The sequence below is a fragment of the Nanorana parkeri genome, unplaced genomic scaffold, assembly GCF_000935625.1.
Source record: "Nanorana parkeri isolate BGI_ZX_2015 unplaced genomic scaffold, ASM93562v1 scaffold108, whole genome shotgun sequence".
Lineage (NCBI taxonomy): Eukaryota > Metazoa > Chordata > Amphibia > Anura > Dicroglossidae > Nanorana > Nanorana parkeri.
In genome coordinates, this window is record NW_017306376.1 from 48311 (window position 1) to 68750 (window position 20440).

The 20440-nt window shown below is 39.3% G+C and overlaps 1 protein-coding gene across 1 annotated transcript in view; it reads right to left on the reverse strand.

Moving 5' to 3' along the window:
• Positions 1–20440, reverse strand: part of CDH23 (cadherin related 23) — a 782513-nt gene that overhangs the window by 3327 nt on the left and 758746 nt on the right. Inside the window, exons 56-68 of the mRNA XM_018553073.1 lie at positions 18323–18517; positions 16423–16536; positions 13483–13612; positions 11094–11357; positions 10852–11013; positions 9119–9375; positions 8562–8659; positions 8328–8448; positions 4889–4968; positions 4107–4147; positions 2301–2361; positions 1466–1595; positions 536–658 (exon numbers count right to left, since the gene is read on the reverse strand). Coding sequence (XP_018408575.1) covers positions 536–658; positions 1466–1595; positions 2301–2361; positions 4107–4147; positions 4889–4968; positions 8328–8448; positions 8562–8659; positions 9119–9375; positions 10852–11013; positions 11094–11357; positions 13483–13612; positions 16423–16536; positions 18323–18517 — 1776 coding nt within the window. The remainder of the gene's footprint in view (positions 1–535; positions 659–1465; positions 1596–2300; positions 2362–4106; positions 4148–4888; positions 4969–8327; positions 8449–8561; positions 8660–9118; positions 9376–10851; positions 11014–11093; positions 11358–13482; positions 13613–16422; positions 16537–18322; positions 18518–20440) is intronic.

Genomic DNA, 20440 nt, shown 5'->3' on the forward strand with positions numbered 1-20440 from the left:
CCAAAAAAAAAAAAAAAAAAGAAAAAAAAAAAAAAAAAAAAAAAAAAAAAACACCCCCCCCCCCCCCAAACTTTGAACTTATTTAAAGTAAACCTGATATAGAATATTAACACTGATAATGAAATTTCAAGGAATCACACAGCACCACCTTGAGGCTCCTCCACTTATAAACAGGAACATATACAAAGAGTTAAAAAGGGCTAATGGGCAGCCAGTATATTCTGAATGGCCACTAAAGTGGGGTATACATGGTTCTATTTTTTTTATTCACTATGAACTAATTATGAATAAAGTAATCATTTTCGGCATTTTATCAATTTTTGACCCATTATCTGACCTCTGTGGTCCATATATCTACTATTGGGTTTGCCTCTTTTGTGTAATGGTTAGTTTTGGGTTACGGGTCAACATCTAATTAAATAAGGCGGAGTTGTTGGAATAAATGTAAGGGGCTTCCCAATATTTTACAATTTAGCTAGTTGTTACAATGTAATAAGAGCCTATAATAACATTTACTAACAAGTCTTAGCCTCACCTTGATGGGCCCTTCACGCATAATCTGCCCCAGTTTTGCAATGTTGTCATACTCTTGAATTGCAGCACGAAGGTAACGGTCATCATCTGGTTTGGAGGCAGTTGGTTCTCGTCCAAAAGTACCCTATAGAATAAACAGTTTTATTGGTTTCTTGGCCAGGCCTAGGCCATTATACCACTTGATAAACATATTTATATTAACATACATACAAGATAACAACTGCTGTTCTTAGGTAAAAAGGCAAATGGATGAAATGGATTCTACCAGTCCTTAGAAGTGGTTTGCCGCATTAGCTTTATTAATTTAAGCTAACAATATGTTTAGCAAGTACAGAAAAAAAAACCTGTTGATCTTTGGATCTTGCCAGAAATGCATTGTCCTTGTAATTTTCTATGAATTGAACTAATGTATCAAAAATCTTATCTTGCTTCCAAGCTATCTTCTGTAAACTACCAATTCCCACACCCACTATGTAATAGAGACAATGATAAAAATACATTATTGTAATCCTTACTGGGGTTACAACCATGGTTCAGTCAGTGGAATGAGTCTATATTGTCACCCTAGGACAGACAAGAAGTGTGATATTAGCAGGATTTTTAGGTTAAAAAAAAACGGAAAAAGCTTTAACTTTGTAATTGCCTTGTCTGAAATGTTTGGTCCTTTGCTGAATACTGGATAGGTGTTGCTAAGTACCAGGATGTAACATCTGTTATTTAAGTTGTCTTCTATATATTGCAGATAAGTAACATATTTTTAGTTTTGTAGGAGACAAGGATCAGTTCAGGGTTTGTGTAAACTGAGTGGGGGTGAGATTACAGACTGTGTTAGGGAGAGTGACAGACCAAATGCTGAAATGAATTATCCCCTGCCTAATTGTACCTTAATCAAAGAAAATTAAAAAGTAAAACGTCATAAAAGAATAGTTACATGAGTTCTTGCTGGGCTATTCCACAGATCAGTAATGTCACTCAAGTTCTCAGGCAAGTCATCTTCATGCTCTGCTTGTGCCGCCAGTTCCAAATTCCGACAAAAAGGATCCAGCCATACAGGGTTTGCCCTACAAACACAGAAAGAAGCACTGGCACCAGAGATACAGATAAAAAATGTAATATTGTTCTACTAGCTACCTATACTGGTGGCGAGTAACTCTTAAGGCCTGGCTAGTAGCTCAGGACTTGAAATTTTGAGCCCTGCTGTAGGGTATAGGATTGCTACAGATTACAGTACAGGCACTGAGCTGGAATGCCCAGGACATGAACTCCAACATCAGATCAACCTCTCCTACAGCCATACGATACACTACTGACAATACCTCCTCTGAAGTATGCTCTGGGAGAAGCTGCTGCTAGTAGATTGCAGCATGTAATCCTCTGATACAGTAACTACAAATATTGTCAATGATTTGTATAAATTAAGCTCCTGTTTACCATCTTAAAATGCCAGTCAAAGCCTACCATCTGTTTATAAGGTTGGTAAGAGAACACGTGCACCCTGAAAGTATCCATCAAGAGGCAGTTATGATGAACCTTAAAGTACTATTTTAATGAGTACTATGTATAGTGTACTTCTAACATTTAATAAATATTACAGTAAAATGAAAATGCATTTTATTAGCTGTACTCCTGAAATGAAAGTCAATGCTTTGGGGGCCTAAGCCTAGATATGTCTAAACATTCACAAACATAAGACTATGAGACCAGTAGTACTTGTCCAATCATGTTTCACTTGTTGTGTCGATCTGGATGGGCTGTAGTAAACTTACCCTTCAAATGAGTATTTATTAGTGTTGGGCATATCAAGAATATCCATGAAGCCTCTGTTTCCTAAAAAACAGTATAATATAACATTCATTTCACCATCTTGCGTATAAAGCTAAACATCCTAAAGATTTGCTGTGGCATATGAAAATAAGTGAGCACTAAGCACTGATAAATAACAAAGCCTTTCTGGAAGAGTAAATAAAATTAAGCCAAGTGATCACAAATATGGAAAAGTCAAGATATAACTGGTCCTGATCCCATAGAAAATGTATTATACTGCTTTGGCTCTACTACAGCTATCTGAAGGAAAACCAGTGCCCTATACTGAGAGAGAAGATATTAAATGAGCCATCCACGTGAGACATCACAGGCTCATCACAGTTAATAGAAATAAAAATAATCTGCGCTAATGGAAAAAACTATTAACACTAATAAATTAGAAGCTGCTACACAAAAGCCATATAGCCTAAACAATTCAAGAACAACTGTACAGCGCTAAAAACCTACCAAATAGTGTATATATAACCCATAAAAAGTGAAATAACACAATTGTTTGTATCAGAATAAAAGGTGCCACATCAATATGTATATATAGGACTGATAGCATAAATATTCAATCAAAAATGTTCGTCCTTTTTCTTTCACTTGGAAAACGTTTTTTTATATATATTTATATTTTTTTTACTATTGGACTGTCTTCTGATGTATTTTGTTTATTATTCATTACCTTTTTTGATTGAATATTTATGCTACCGTGTTTCCCCGAAAGTAAGACCTACCCCGAAAATAAGACCTAGCACTATCTTCAGGGATTTCTGTAATATAAGACCTACCCCGAAAATAAGACCTAGTTCGGTGGTAGGTCTTATATTACAGAGATCCGCTAGGTCTTACTTTCGGGGAAGCGGCACATAACTGTGTAAAAACCGGCCGCAGCTCCCGCCCCGCCCACACGCCCGCCCACACGCCAGCCTGCCGCAGCTCCAGCCCCGCCCACACGCCCACCGGCCGCAGCTCACGCCCGCACGCACGCAGCTCCTGCCCCGCCCACACGCCAGCCGCAGCTCCCGCACGCACAATGGAAGCGACATCCGCCGGGACCGGCAACAGCACGCCGCCTTCCGGGACCTCGTCCACTCCTCCCCCAGCCAGGTAAGACATCCCCCGAAAATAAGACCTAGTGTCTTATTTCGTGCAAAAAAAAAAAATAAGACACTGTCTTATTTTCGGGGAAACACGGTATCAGTCCTATATAAACATATTGATGTGGCACCTTTTATTCTGATACAAAAAATGGTGTTATTTCACTTTATATATTTGACACTTACTTATGGGTTATATATACACTATTTGGTAGGTTTTTAGCGCTGTGCAGTTGTTCATCACAGTTAATAACTTTCCTGCATGCAGTGCAGAATATTAGCCAGCAGAAGGCAAAGACACACAGCTAGGAAAGGTCACCCGCTCCCTTAATGATGCTGGCATGAAAGCTAGCAGACAAGATAGAATGTTGGTGGCCTCCTATAGGAGGTAAGTGGGAGCTGCCAGTTTGTCACAATAAGTATAACAAGACAGTATTTATGACCTGTTACCAACTCCCTTCTTTGTGTATGTGGGGCTGCGTTGTTATTTGTATGAGTCTTACAATATAATAAAGATTGTATTCTACTTTGGACCTTTTTTTTTGCCGATGTGCCATGAGACCCAATGCATCTAATAAAATCAATAGCATCTACTTAAAACTGCAGTATCAGTTATAGGTTAATTGATCTTTTAAATCACTTTCTAAAAGTATATCAATGACTTACCTGTAGAGCCAGCCACTACAGCTTTTAACTTTCTTTTGTGTCTGATAAGAAACAGAAAACAATTCTTATTACTGAATATACCGTAATATGACTTTTCATTGAGATTAAATACAACATTCAGAATAACAAGTTAGTTTTGTGACTACTTATGGAAATAATGTAATAATACATTAATAATCCAATGGTAGAAATGTGTTATGTAACCACTTCAGCGCTCACACCTATACAGTATATCCGTTATTGGTCAGAGCATTTTTTACATTTTTGCTACAAACTTTTTATTGGCGATACATTTGTTATTACTTAAGATATTATAGTAATACATATTTTTGTATTGTTTATTTCTTTTGGTAATACTGCCTTGCAAAATTAATTTATGATCTCTTTATAATCTAAAGATAAAAATGTAAAAAGAAACTTTAAATATGCACTTTTTTCTACTTTGACCACTGTTAGTGTAAAAAAACTAGTGTTACTGTGGTATCAATTTATTCTATAATTTGGCTGTTTAAGGTTAACTAAGAATTAATAACGGGGTTTAAATAGCAACTAATTTTAATCAAATACCATTTTTCTTTTTTACCTGTAAGATTGCTTTAAAGTAAAACTATGGGGTAACCTTTTTTTCCCATCGTTCTCTTTGGGGTCACCCAGCTTGAGAAATAATGTTTTGTTTTGTAAATATATAATATATCATGCGCGGTATGTTGTTGATTTTGCCTATAAACCAGCTAATAAGTTGTATCCTATACAAGTGTGAGTACTATTTATGTTGAACTTACACAGTACGGTAGTACCAGTTCATGAAGATGAATAACATTGCAGCCAGGAACAGCAGGATTGCCAATATAATAATTGCCATCTGTAAATACACAAATAGTAAACATAGTTGAGAAATGTAAATACACAAAGTATTCAACTAGATTTAGTTATAGAGTTACTTTAAAAAAAAAATACATTCATCTGGCCAGATTAAATAATTTCTGTAGCACCTTATCTGCAACCCATCAACCACAAGCCTGCTTACAACTTTATTCTACAACCTACTTGTACCCACAACTCATCTGATCTTCAGGCTTTGCACCTGCAATGCTTTTCAAAATGTTGTTTTACCATTGCTGTTGACATATTTAAACTTGACTGATGGATTCGTCAATTTTCTGTCCCTCAGTTAAAAACCCCAATAAACACACGGACTGCGCGACATGGATTTTAACGGCCACAGCAGCCCTTTTATTAAACAAACAACTTTAACAATAACCAAAGTAATAAACCAAATATACAAAAATAATACTTTAACAAGGGTTGACCTGAGAAGGGGTCTTTGGGTGCCCGCCAGCCCAAAAGGCCTCTCATAACACTCCACCCAGGTCCCCAGCCGCACCACAACCAGCTCGAGGACACTTACTCCTTCCGGGATAAAAGCCTCAGTAGGTTAGCAGCAGTTTTGTCAGCATGCCTTGCAAGATTCTTCAGTTCGTCTTTGGGCTGGTAGGTACCTGACCCTGTCATATAAGTAAAACATATCAAGCAAACACAAACATGTAAACAGAAGAGGGAATACTTACCTTTTTCTCTGGCTGCACTGCTGAACATGAATAATGGTCCCCCGTACTCAGCTGGGAAATCAACACTTTCAGTCTCCTGGTCTCCCTGCAACCCTCAGTGGTTTCTTCTGCATTATGACATGGAGGTCAGCAGGCAGGAAGTGAGGATAAATGCCGGTGGAGCCTGTAAACCCTGTCAGTTTTTATTGCTGCTTGTGCCCCAGGGGTAGATTTCTCTTTCATTCCCTGTCACTATGACAGGAAGCAAAGTGAAATCTCTCTCTTTTAGCAAAAACACAAGACACGGGTTCTAATCCTTCCCCATTCTATTCAAAATAAAAAAGTTTTAGTTGGACAAGCACTTTAAAGTGACTCTGCGATGAGAAAAGTATAGTGGCTTCCATTGCTGACCCCTCCTGTGAGAATGTTGATGCCTAAGTGCTAAGTCCATGACCTGAAACAACCAAAGAGGAATTCTGACACTTTCCTGACACCCATTTACAGCATGCTTGTTCTGGGTCTTCAGATCAAAAGTACCAAAGACAGAGCCAGACAATTAGCATTTTCTAAAGTGGGCAAGTCATTGGCAGACCCTCTACTTTTCTCATGACGGAGTCACTTTAAAGTGGGTAGAACCAATACTACTCTGCAAGAGTTCTAAAAAAGAACTGTTACTTTAACAAAGCAGAAAGTGTAATGCAAGGTAAGGATGAGGTAGCCAGTGACCTAGTAAGTATTCTCTTCCAGTTTTTAGGTAGTTGGTAGGGGTATGGATGCCCCTATGCAGGTTGCACTAAAGCTAAGGCTGACTATGCCGGCTATCTCCTCATGTCAAATACTGCAGAAACCATGATGATAGATGAGTGTTCTGTAGGTTCCCTTGAATTTATTGTAAAGCAGAGTGCTCAGGGAAGCTCATATTTAAGCACACAGCTTTGAATGGATTTATACTTTTCTTATTCCCTTGCACTAGGTCATGTGATATCACTAGCCATGTGATCTAGCCAGGTGCGTAGCTACGAATCATGGGGCTCCATTGCAAACTTCTGATGGGACCCCCTGGCTAACTCTCGCTGTAGCAGCTGGCAGTGTCAACAGTGACAATTGTAATTGTTCTTAACATAAAGTATGACTAAATCAAGGACAGGCAGCAATAGATTTGTCAGCTTTAGGTATAGGTGAATCTGACTTGGTTTGGTTCACAAACAGTTTTGCTAATGTTGTTAATTTCAAACAAAGAGCATGGAAAGCCGCGTACTTCCATAAGGGACATCAATGCCAAAATCAAGAAAATAAAAAGAACAGTATCTCTGCTTACACGGAATTGTCAGCTTTCCCTAACATTTCCAAAACACACTGACAATATTGGCTACCGTAAGCTCACCCTTTTATAGAAAAGTGTATGACTTATCCACTCCTTCATATTTTTGCCTTTTGTGACTCATCTGTCTAGGCGTAAAGACTATGCACTGCATTATAAGTGTTCCTTATTTCTATCAGTGAACGTGCAAGGTTTTTGGCCTACAGTCTGTAATCCGAGAACTTTGCCAATCCTCGGGATGCACCAAAAACCCATAGTAGTGGCAAACCTGCACCTCATCCCTCGTAAGCATAATCATTACAATACTAGGCACCCGTACTGTGGATAGAAGTTATAGTTGTAGCAAAATAAATAATAGCTATAATGATATTTTATATTATGCCCAAATTATTTTTGTTGTTGCACACAATTACTCCATAACCCTGATGCAAACTTCTGTAAACTCGAGCTCCTTTTTTCAGCAGAACTACAAAGTTATAGCTGAGGAGAAACTCTGGGACTTTTGATTGGCATTAGGAATACAGTTCTGTAGCAGACGTTTGAGGGCAATACGTCTACACTGCTACAAAAGCTAAGCAAATGCTTACTTCACAGAGAGGGATTTATGATTAGTGAGGATCCTGAGGTCTGACTTCAGCTCTTCTATACTGGAAACTTCACAGCTTAGTTTTCTTAACAGCCTCCCTAATGGGGGCTTCCTCCTACCCCAGGCCCCATAGCGGCCATGTGGGATGCTATAACTATTGTTACACCACTGAATCTAGCACAGTATGTGTAAATGATCAAGCTTTTAAGAGCATGCCACCTTAACTCAAGATTTTCTTTGCACTTGCATTAACATAAAGTGGAGCAACCCACCTTACAAAAGTGCAGCCCAGGTGGTTTATGATGACTTGCCCAATAGCCATATAACAAGGATAATCTGCAGGTACTTAACACACTGCAGAACCTTAATGTTAGTGTCAGAATGTAGTTGAACATCAACAAATAATCTAATTGCTGAAAGATCTTTCTCCCCCTGAAACCGTGCAAGTGTATTTTTCCTCAAAATTGTACATGTACTGGACGCTGGTAAGCTATATCATCTTTTGGATTCCTACAGTGTCCTGATTACCCTCCAGTAGTTTTTGTATTAGCTCCCTCCCACAAGCCTACAATGAAGGTGTCACTGTCAGCTAGTCCCCCCAATTATATGTTTATTCTACATTAGAATCCACTGGTGCAGCGTGACAACATCATTTGGCTTTGTACGAGCCATTGGGCAAAACTGGGCAATCCTGAAAGGATACTTATCTAATGGGGTGGGATCTAATGCAGTACATTCACAAATGAAAATTTCTCAAACAGCTTTACCTGTAAAGCAGACAGGTCCTCCGGAGCAGTGGGTGCAGTAGCTGGCTGGACATCCAAGACATTGTAATTGCGAAAGAGATTCCTTAACTGCTCTTTATTCTCATCAATCATCTGTATAACTCTTGGAATAGAAATAAAACCTTTTTTATTAACTTTATAAAAACTGACTATAAAGTGCTATAAGAAGCTAATTTTATATTTACATAACTCTTATCTCACATGTACAGAACTTACCGATCCACGTCAAGAATTCTGTTGGTATCGCGATTTACAACATGAATCAACATATCAGTCTGGGCAAAGTTCACTCTGCCTTTTTTGTCTACATGAAACTATGGGAAGAAAACAGAATTTTACATATAACATTAACATACTATGAGACAAAGAGAACATGAGAACTGGTCTACACAATCTACAAAGTTTACTTTGAATTGTGCAGAAAACACATAATGTGAGACATTGTATAAAACCCTAAATCAAGGAAAGTGGATGGAGTTTGCATGCATTAGTGACTAGATTAGCTGAAAAAAGATTAATTAGCCCTCAATAGCATCCAATGTGTTTTATGGGACTGTACAATATTCTCTATGAAAATCAATGTAATTGTACAATTTTTGTGGTAATCTTACCATATTTCTCTTACACTCACCACCTAGGTTGTAGGACACAATTGCAAAATGGAAGGTGATTTAAAGTTCTACCAAATTCAGCAATCATGTGTATTTTCCTAGAATATCTGCAATAGGTCTCATTAGGAATATTCAACCTTGTGACATTCACTCAGTTTTTACCTGAACGTCATCTGTATTGACAATGGCTCCTGTGATGTTGGATAAAAGCCGTATAAATTCCTCTTCAAATTCACGCACTCGGTCAGGAATCTCATTAATAACTATCTTTAAGCGCTGGTCATCCCGTAAGATATATATCCCAACAACAGCAGTATCATTGTGCCCTGCCAGATCAGCGGCCATTATGTCAACCACAAAGTAACCAGGGCTGTAGGCGGTAAAGAGATCAAACGTCCGAATAATACCATCAACCTTACCTACAAAGACAGAACAAAGATGTGCAAAAGTATAATTAGTCTGATAAACAAAACAATTTACACTGTAAGATCAGGTGTTTAGGGTTATGGCCATACTGCCAAATTACTACAGGGAGCATTACTACACAAAGTATAAAACTGGACACATTTTACTGTAATAAACTTCCCGCTGGACCCACACTCTTCCTCAGGACCAATCCACAAAAACAGACTTCATAGTCATGTTCAGCTCATCACACAATATAAGTCTTGACCGCACCTACACTTACCACAAAGACCAGCAAAGACAAATACAGGGATGGCAGGTTTTACCTAGACTTAAGGGGGAACTAAAGTCCTTTAAATTTCTTTTTTTTTTTTTACATACATATGAATAGGATTAGCTTAAAGACCAATTGAACCTTAGGTTTAAATCAGGTAAATACATTCCAGGTGTATTAAAAAAAAGGTTGTCAATGTCTTATTGTTTGTTTCCTTTTGTAAAGAAGCTACAGCCGAGTAGAAAAACCTGTTCCCTGCCAGCAGCTGATCTCTTTGCAGAGGTCCGACATGCCTCTGCTGATTCAGAGCCAGAGCTTTCCTAATGCCAGAGAGCACAACCTTTGCCGATTGCAGTGCAGTGTGGTGTGACACAATCCACTGCATTGCACCTTGCTGAGGAGCATAGAACTAAATGAAATGTAATTTTGTTCTAACGCAGCTGCTGGTGTGAACGGCCCTAAGACGTTCAACAACTTTTGTTTAGATGCACATGGAATGTATTTAGCTGATTTAAACTAAATGTTCAATTGGTATTTAAGGTTAATCCCATTACAACATGTAAATATTTAATAAAACCATGTTTCTATGCATAGTAATCTATATGTTCAGTAAGTAAATGCATAGTACATTGGAGGCAGCCATAATTGCTTCATGAAGCATCTACAGCCTACTAAACAATGCTGCACTAGTTGATTCTTTGCAAGTCTACCAGACAAGGCCTGCCTGACTGAACATAATAGACACGATTATGGTATTTTTAGTTCTAAAAGTACTTTAACTGTCATAAAGAGGTAGCAAGGAGTAGTTCTTCATAAAGGCAACTTTTATCCAGTATGTAAAACAATAATTTATATGTTGGTATATTTCAAACGGTCGTCTGCCGAGAAATGTTCTCATGGTAGTTAGTGCCTCTGTACTTCTTTAGAGACCATAACAAATATGTAGCTCCTACCACTGAACTTCCCAGTTACTTGTTTTTGTCAGGCTTTGGCTAAGGCTAAGGCTACTGAATTAGAGTTAGCACATTATGTGGCTTTGTAATGGCTGCAATGATTCCACAGAACTGGGAATCCAGATCCAGCTACCTTGCCACTGGAGTTTCCAAGATGAAAGAAGCCAGCATATGAAAAATTGTCAACAATAACAGAAAACTATAAACCCACTTCAGGGTGTTCTTTACACTTAAGATAATATGAATAAAATGAATTCCCTTACCAATCACAAAAATATTTTTCACCTCCTCTGAGTCATTTGAGTTCTGTTTGATGTAGTGAATGCCCAAGATGCTGTAGAATACCAGACTATTATTGCCCACATCAGCATCAAGTGCTAGAACCTTTATAAGGTCGGAGCCTACTTTTGCATCAGTTGCAACACCTGAAGAAAAAAGTATAACATGATAAAATGAGCCTACAATAGAAAATTGGCAAAATTGCATTCTAAAACAAGTCTGTTACCTGCTGTATACTCTGTTTTTGTGAACCTAGGTGGCTGATCATTAATGTCCTCCAGGTAGATCCTAACTTCCTGCAAGGTTGAGTCAGTACTGGGATCAAAGCTCTGTATCCTCGCAGCCCTCATCGCTTTGCGTGCTGACCAATTCCTGTTGCTGGATGCTTTTATTGTAAGAGAGTAGTATGGTTCCTTCTCTCGGTCCAGGTTCTTCAGAACTGTCAGCTTTCCTTCAGGAGCCAGCTGGAAGTTGTTTTCCTCATTCCCAGCTAGAAAAGAAGCATATTATTCTTTATGAAGTCATTTTAAGGAGTTAACCTATTCAGCACAAACAGTTATGGATGGTTCTTAGTTTTTTTTATAGCTCTATGGGACTCCAGCAGAGGGATTTCATTGTCGGTGTTTCAATCTTTGACAACTCCCCACCTTCTGCTATTGTAATGTCTCAGTCCTGCAATAGCAGTATGCATTTGACTAGTAATGATGCACTCTCTGTATTGTAAACTAAGATGGTTATTCACAAAAGGTTGAAGAGTTTGGAGAATGCAGGAGAAGTGAACAATCTAGGATATCATAGCTGATTTGGAAAGATTCTCTAATTCAGCTCACTTTCCAGTTCAGTTTTGTTGTCCTAGATTGGTCACTTCTCCTGTCTTCTCCAAACTCTTCACCCTTTTGTGAATAACCCTGTAAATAAAAACAAAATCAGTGAGCATAATGAAACCTCATAGCAGTGGCTGTGGCAGGTTGAGGTATCTGGATGCTATAGTATGGAATTCTTGCTGCTGGAGTTCCAGAAATGTAGACAAACCATTGGATGTCTTACATAACAAGGTAAAATCAAAGGAACCTGTTAGAAGCAGGGGTTGTTAGCTAGCCACCATATGAATTGTCAAGGAGAAGTTTTAAAGGATAACTAAACTCAAGAACTAAAATTTAATATATTGCAGATTGCCAGTATTTAGATTTGATAGCTGCATTTGTTTTTCATTTTTCAAGCCAAGAACATTTTCAGTAAGTACAGAAAACACATGTTGATTTTTCCAGAAATGTTGTGACCTTGTCACTTCATGTGAGCTGAACTGGAAGGAAATAAACATTTTTTATCTTCTTTCTGCAAAGTATTCATTCCACCATCCCCTACATAATGGAGATGAACAAAGGCAAACACGTTTCAAGTACAGCCTGGGTGTATAGCCACCCAAGGGCAAGAAGTGTGTTATTAACAGGACTGCCGGTTGAAAATAAAGGGGGAGGAAGGCTGGAAAAACAAACCTAAAGCAACTACCAAGTCTTTGGACTAGTAAACTGCAAGATATCACAGTGCTTAGGTTTAGATAAGTTTTAAATAATTTCTGTGTGCTGGTTGTTTTCTTTTTTGTTTGGATCTGGCAATGATTGCTGGATTCAAATTAGGTCCATGTCATCCTACAGCCAAAACCCATTTCTAATAACTGTAATATGGCAATTGAAGTCTCCCAAAATGTAAGGGTTGTAATGTAAAAGAGGGGGTATGGATGGGAGTTGAATAGGGTATAGAGTATACTATGCCAATAAAATTAATACAAAGAGCATGGCTGATAGACAAGTACACATTTAACTCTGAATCTATGACCTCTTCAGATTCTCTTGTGAGATCTGTCTGAATCATAAATTGGACTTTTAAATTCAAGCTGAACAGTCATCTGCCACCACCATTCTAAGCTATGAAAAGTGGAAATAATGCCAGCTCTTAAAGCATATCCAACTTCTCTCCCCCAATCCTATGAATGACACACTTCCTGTCAATTCAGTTGCTACATTTATTTCTCCATTGTATTTATCGAAGGAGCAATTGTAGCCATCCAGGCTGATCTTCAAATATGTCTGCTTTTGTTCATCTCCATTACATTACAAGGGCTGATAGATCTAGTAGTGTACACAAGAGAGATAGATGTGCTCTATTTTAGCTCACAGGAAGTGACAAAGATACGACATTTCTGGTAAGATCAACAAATATTTTCTGTATTGCTTAAAATGTTCTTAGCCTGCAAGCAGAAAACAAATGCAGCCGCAATATCTGAGGACTAGCAAACTGCAATTTAATTGGACTGTAAAGTAATCAAGTGTAATGAACATTGACACCTAAACCAAACGGATTAAGTGGCTCAAACCAAAAGAGTAAGTAAGGCTCAAAAAAAGTTCAGCTTATATTGTCAGGTCTAGTGTGAGCGCCTCAAATGCAAAAAAAGTAGCATCAAGCAAGTATCGATATTTGAATTTAACAGACTAGATCAAAGAGTAATAAATAAGTACATGTAATTAAAACCTAAATTAAAATGTTCATGATAGAATCTCCATATCTGAAACTAATGCAATGAGTGGCTCTGCTTTTCCTAACAAATCGCTCCGTACCTGCAATAAAATAGTAGACAATGGCATTTGAACCTTCATCACCATCCACAGCGCCACTGACATTCCCCACTACAGTTCCAGTTTTGGAATGCTCACGGACAAAAAGCATTTGGTATTGCACAGCACCTCTCTGTAAAAAATAATAAAGCACATAAGACAGCACACAGTGGTATATGTAGTATATTTATATACAGTAAAATATACTACACTGCTTAAAGATAGATCAATCCATATAAATATCATGTAAGGTCACCATAAAAGAGATTTTGCACTTTGCTAAATTAAGACATATGGTTCAAAACTTCAGATTAAAAGAAATAGCTTCCTTTGGTTGCTACTGCAGAGCAGGGGCAAATGTATATATGAAGTATTGTAGGGCAAATTGGTGGAATCAGGCATGCTTTGTTACTCTACATATGGGCATAAAACACATCTTTTCATTAGGGTAAGCACACAAAAGTATAAACACACACACATATACACTCACTGGCCGCTTTATTAGGTACATCTGTTCGATTGCTTGGTAACACAAATTGCTAATCAGCCAATCACATGGCAGCAACTCAATACATTTAGGCATCTAGACGTGGTGAAGACGACTTGCTGAAGTTCAAACTGAGCATCAGAATAGGGAAGAAAGGGGATTTAGGTGACTTTGAACGTGGCATGGTTGTTGGTGCCAGACCGGCTGGTCTGAGTAAAGAACTGCTCAACTACTGGGATTTTCACGCACAATCATCTCTAGGGTTTACCAGGGAATGGTCCGAAAAAGAAAAAATAATCCAGTGAGCGGCAGTTGTGTGGATGAAAATGCCTTGTTGATGTCAGAGGTCAGGAGAATGGGCAGACTGGTTCGAGATAATAGGCAACAGTAACTCAAATAACCACTTGTTACACCCAAGGTATGCAGAATACCATCTCTGAACGTACAAAAGGTTGAAACCTTGAATCAGATGGGCTACAGCAGCAGAAGACCACACCGGGTGCCACACCGGGTGTCAGCTAAGAACAGGAAACGGAGGCTACAATTCGCACAGGCTCACCAAAATTGGACAATAGAAGAGTGGAAAAAGTTGCCTGGTCTGATGAGTCTCGATTTCACCTGCAACATTCAGATGGTAGGGTCAGAATTTGGCATAAACAACATGAAAGCTTGGATCCATCCTAATGTAATGTGGTGTAATGGTGTGGGGGGATATTTTCTAGGGACACACTTTGGGCCCATTAGTACCAATTGAGCATCGTTTAAATGCCTCGGCCTACCTGAGTATTGTTGCTGACCATGTCCATCCCTTTATGACTACAGTGTACCCATCTTCTGATGGCTACTTCCAGCAGGATAATGCACCATGTCACAAAGCTCACATCATCTCAAAACTGGTTTCTTGAACATGACAATGAGTTAATTGTACTCCAATGGCCTCCACAGGCACCAGATCTCAATCCAATAGAGCACCTTTGGGATGTGGTGGAATGGGAGATTTGGATCATGGATGTGCAGCTGACAAATCTGCAGCAACTGTGTGATGCTATCGTGTCAATATAGACCAAAATCTCCGGGGAATGTTTCCAACACCTCATTGAGTCTATGCCACAAAGAATTAAGGCAGTTCTGAAGGCAAAAGGGGTCCAACCCGGTACTAGCAAGGTGTACCTAATAAAGTGGTAGGTGAGTGTATTTTAGACATGTAAACCCACAAAAAATGTGTTTCGGTACGTTTCGGAACGATTAGGATTTTTATTTGTTTAGTTTTTCGGATCCAAAATTCAATTTGGTTGGTTATTCAGATTTCGGATCCGTCCAAAGTTTCTTTTCGGAATGAAGTCACATGACCTTGCCTGTAATGCAACCCCCAACAGGCAAAACAAATTCTGATTAGCCAGAGAACCGTCACATGTCTGACTTAGTTTCGTTTTGAATGAAATTCATATGCATCTGAATTTCGTTGAAATTAACATTCGGATTCATTCACTTTAGGACATGTTCAAATTTGGATGCATCCAAATTTAACGAAATTTGTACGAATGTCCATTCGAAACAAATCAAAATGTACATGTATATACATATATATTGTGGCAGCAGGCAGAGGAAAATATCTGAGTCTAGCCAAGATGGCAGAGTTGTATGCTCTAGATTCAGATATAATACTGAAGTGCATGTTTGAATAAAAGTGGGCAGGAAGCCCTAACAAGAAGTTGTTTACTAGTGGAAGTGTCTTGAATGCGCTACCCTTTGAAGCTAATCCTCACTATAATATATATATATACATACATACATACATAGACCTGAGACATCCCAGATCTCTTTAAATGTCCCTTACCTCTTTCCAGCAATGCTGCAGTAAGGGAGCAGGGAGCTTGCCAGGCACCCACCCTGCTTCCTGATTTGATGGGACGACTGGGTAGCCGCAGCAATGCTTCGTCACAGTTTCTTAGGCACTCAGGACTACAGCTGTTATTTGAGGCATGTAAGTGGCAAATGCTGCTGCGCTCTCTATCGCTGAGCTGGTGACAGAGACATCTTTGTGATCTCTGCACTGACTTAGTTACTAAAAACACAACGCTTGCTGTTGTGGTTTTGGCCTGTGAATGTTCTTATACAGTATGTTCACTGGATTGTGCCGGTAGAGAAAAATGAGTGTCCAGAAATAACTCCTTTACTGTGGAGAAAATAGAAATACAATGCATACTGGTTCTCTGTCTGAGCACTGCAGGATCACAGTCCCTTTCCATGTGCTGCTAATAACAGAGCTTGTTGAAAGCATAATATATAGTGTTGATTAAGTGTATATCGGTGCAAAATTGAAAAAAAAGAAAAACAACAACACTATTCAGTAAATCTAAAAATTCACTTTTCTCCACGTTTTATCTCTTTAAATGCAGCAAGAAAAGACTCTTGATCTATTGGAATGCAATGTGCTCCTAACTTGTTTTACTCACCGGTGGCCGGACAAAAATCGGCTCATTGTCATCAACATCGTCTAGAGCAATCTGAAGAGGTAGCATGGTTTCATAAGGCACTGGTTGACCAAGGTCATAGGCCACAATTATAAGCTGAAAAAAAGACACACACCAAAGCACAACAGAGTTATACACATTACTTTTGTACACAAAGAATATATTAACCCACACATTTTACAACACCGCATAATGGTAAAGTTACTGCTATACTTGTCTATACTTGTTGCAATCTTCTAGACAGTTATTAGAGTACACCTCTCATGACTTAAATACGGAAGATGCTATTGGTGAGCTTTTCCTACACAACTAATTGGCTTAAAGTCCAAATAAACCCTCTTAATTTATTATTATATACAGTAATACATAGGCCTCTTTTTATATTTTATTGGCCAAGTGCTGCAGCAAGGGTTAAACAATCCCTGTGCTGGCAGCTTGTTGGAGAGTTTCACATCTAAGGAGTAGCTTAGCGCACCAACACACTTCCCTAAACACTGGTTATTCTGCACTGCTGCTCAGGGTTCAAGAGAGATGTTGATTAGAGCAGTGTTCCATGGGGCATGTCGGACCACAGGAGAGCCAGAGTGTGAGAGCCTCTGTCCGACATTCCTATGTGCTGGCAGCACAGGTTTTTTTTAACACTTTGCATCACTTAGCTCATATAGAGACCCATATTTACTATTGTATGTGCAGCCTGACTGCATTACAGTAATAAACCCATGCCGATAGGGACAAGCGCCTCTTCCCCACAAGCCCTGGGGTGTTGGTTGTGGGGGTGCGTGGAGGGGGGGGCCTATTCACATCGGGGTACCCCTTTAATAAGCTGTGAGCCATGATTGGGCAAAGTCATCATTACATTGGCCATTCGTGGCTCTTACAGTGCACTGTGCTGTGATTGGGCCAAGTCTTGCACTTGACCTGTGGTCAGGTGCATTGCTTTACCCAATCAGGGCTTCACAAGGCACTGTGCGGTGCGCCCTGATAGTTCGTGTGTTCACTCGAACACATAACCTACCGATGTTCGAGTCGAACTGTTGTCCGACTCAAACATCGAGACCACCCCAACTCAGGATCAGAGTCACGTTCGGTGGCATGGGTGGCAGAAAAGGTAACCACTTCCTCTCTTCTTTGTAAAGACAATTTTCATTAAACACTTACAGTTTGCTGGCAGGGTCACATTAAGTATTATTATTATCATTATTATTATTATACAAGATTTATATAGCGCAAACAGCTTGTGTAGCGCTTTACAATATAAAGCTGGCCATGCACTTTACAACCATCCCAAGACGAAAGTCTTGCGATGGTTGTAAGCTAATTAAAATCTCGTATGATCTGCCCATCTTGGACAGGCAGATCGTACTTGCGATCATCGAAAGCCCGCCCCGCTGGGGGGCGGGCTTCCGATGACTCCAATGTCGCACGGGCAGTGTGTGCTTGCGCACACCGGCCCGTTCTGCACTTGTCTCCCGAGAACGGCACTAACCCGCCAAGAATTGTACGATTCTCGGCGGGTTTTCAAGCCTGCACGGGAGACAAAAGACGTGCGACCGTACAGTAGAAACGGTCGCACGCCTGCCATACACCTGCCAATTATTGTACGATCGCGGGATTTCCCACGATTATCGTACGATAATCGGCTGTTGTATGGGCACCTATTCGGGATGTTTCTATGGGACTTTGCATGCATTAGGAAGAAAGCAATATGAGAATTAAATACGCAACAACATGCATAAATACACGTATAAAACGCACTCAGCAACAGCATACAGTCATAAATGCACAGTACTGCATACTTGTAAGTGTAGAAGGCAATTTATGACATTTATTTCAATAAATAGGTGCACTTCATTCACAACACAATAGACTCTTGTCTACTTACACTATAGATGGCTTGCTTCTCCCGATCTAATCTCTGTGCTGTTTGAATAAGTCCGCTCATAGAATCAATACTATAATACTCCCAGTCCTTATTTCCAGCTCCAGTTTTTAAGAAACTGTAGCGTACTGCTCCATTCAAACCCTCATCGTTATCCGTGGCATATACTTCATATACTGTAGACTTTAAGGGGATTTCCTTCAGAAAAAGAAAAAGTTTCATACATAACCACCAGAGGTCAATGCAGCACAGTTTTAACAAAACTATATCTGAAAACCTCTGCAATTTTTTTAATTAACAATTGTAAAATAAAATGTAAAAAATATAATTGTAAAATAAAAATGTAAATGTTATAAACTTAAGTTCGTTGGTGCAAAATATGTGCTGTGTTTCTTCCCTGAAATGTAAACCCAATATACAGTATACTTGCAGGGCAAGTATACAATTCCCAAACTCTGCAAGATATACTCTGCAGGTCCTCATTCCATGTCTATAACACAGGATAATAACCGCTAACCGAGATATGGTTATCTAACAGAAAACCGAGATATGGCTATTCCCTATTCAGTGGGTTTGACTATATGAAGAGAGGTCATCTCTTAACCCCATCTATCGGTTTTCTCACAGATAACACTTATCACAAATGAGACTCTGTTTGACCAAATGGATCTTCTCCAATAGGAACTAAACCTTCACCTATTTAAGGAGTAACTGTCTTTCATGGTGATACAGCATTGAAACTAGAGGGTGGAGACAGGGTCATCCACTGAGTATGTATGTGGGTACACATGTAAGACAACGTTGTCGATTTTAAGTATGTATTGTTTATTTTTTTGGAGCTGGTGCAATCTTTTTCTATGTATAAAATAAAAGGTTTTGAATATATAAATTTTCAATTACGGTCTGATTTAACTCTTTCCGGTCAGCGCACAAGATGTTGCTTGCGACCAATTCTTTTTCTTCTTCATACTCAAATTACCCCTCTAATTTCAACTAATAAGACTGATTTTATTTATTATTATGATATGGTTTAGGAAACACTAATGTTCTTATACTGTTGTGTGTAGGTGGAGCAAACTATAATGAAGAAGCACAATACGCAGTTATGCATAGCAACCGATAGATTTAATTTTACCATATCAAATCAGATAAAACTGTACCAATCTACTGTACCAATTTGTGTGACTGGTAGTCAGGGTTAGATTTCCATCACTGGAGGCTGTAGAGAAACAACCTTTGACACTCAGAGCTTTAACCCTCTGCTGAATCACCTTTCACAAAGAGCATTTCCCTGATCAATCTGCACTCTTCTCCTGTCAGCAATCTTGCAGTGTTAGAGGGACAGTACTGATTGGCTCGTAGTGCTGATACCAGTACTGCTGTCAGGAAGATTATAGAAGGCTGATGTCAAGACAGAGTCACTTACTACATACTAGGTGAAAGTAAACGTACATTTTCCAGTTTTCAATTCATTAATAACTGCATTCAATTGTGGATTTTATTCCTTTTTGGAGATCAGCTATATAAATCTAATCACAAATAACTGAAATAAGGAGACCCTGTCATCTGTCCATTCAGAGCACAATGAAATTGCCTGATACTTCTGATAGCCAGCCTAGCAAGGTGTGCTCACCAATCCATGCCCCCCTGCCACCTCCACCCTGAGTGAGCTTCAGTATTGGTGTCGGAGCTAACCCAGGTGGATGATGTCAATTTGCTGGTGATTGGCCACTCAGGCCTGAGCACTGTCACATGGTGGAGGTCACATTCACTTCAATACCCATAAGTGAGGGCTCCAACAGATCAGGGAGGCAGCAAGGGAGTGTGAATGGGTGTACTTTGCTGAGGAAAGTGGGTTATTAGGAGGCACAGTCACTCTGCTCTAAATTGGGCAAAGTGACAGGGCAAATTGGGCAAAGTACACTCCATCCAGAAATGCCTAATTGGTCATACTTCTAAAACCCCCTTGTTGGTAATTTGAAGTGCTGGAAACAGGAGGCCAGCTGCACTTTCTCCAGGTTATTAAAGAGTTGGAAAATACATCCTCACATCAATCATCCCCATGAATGTTCTGCTCTCTACTGGGTTTGCTGGCCGTGCCTGTTCCATTACCCCCCCCCC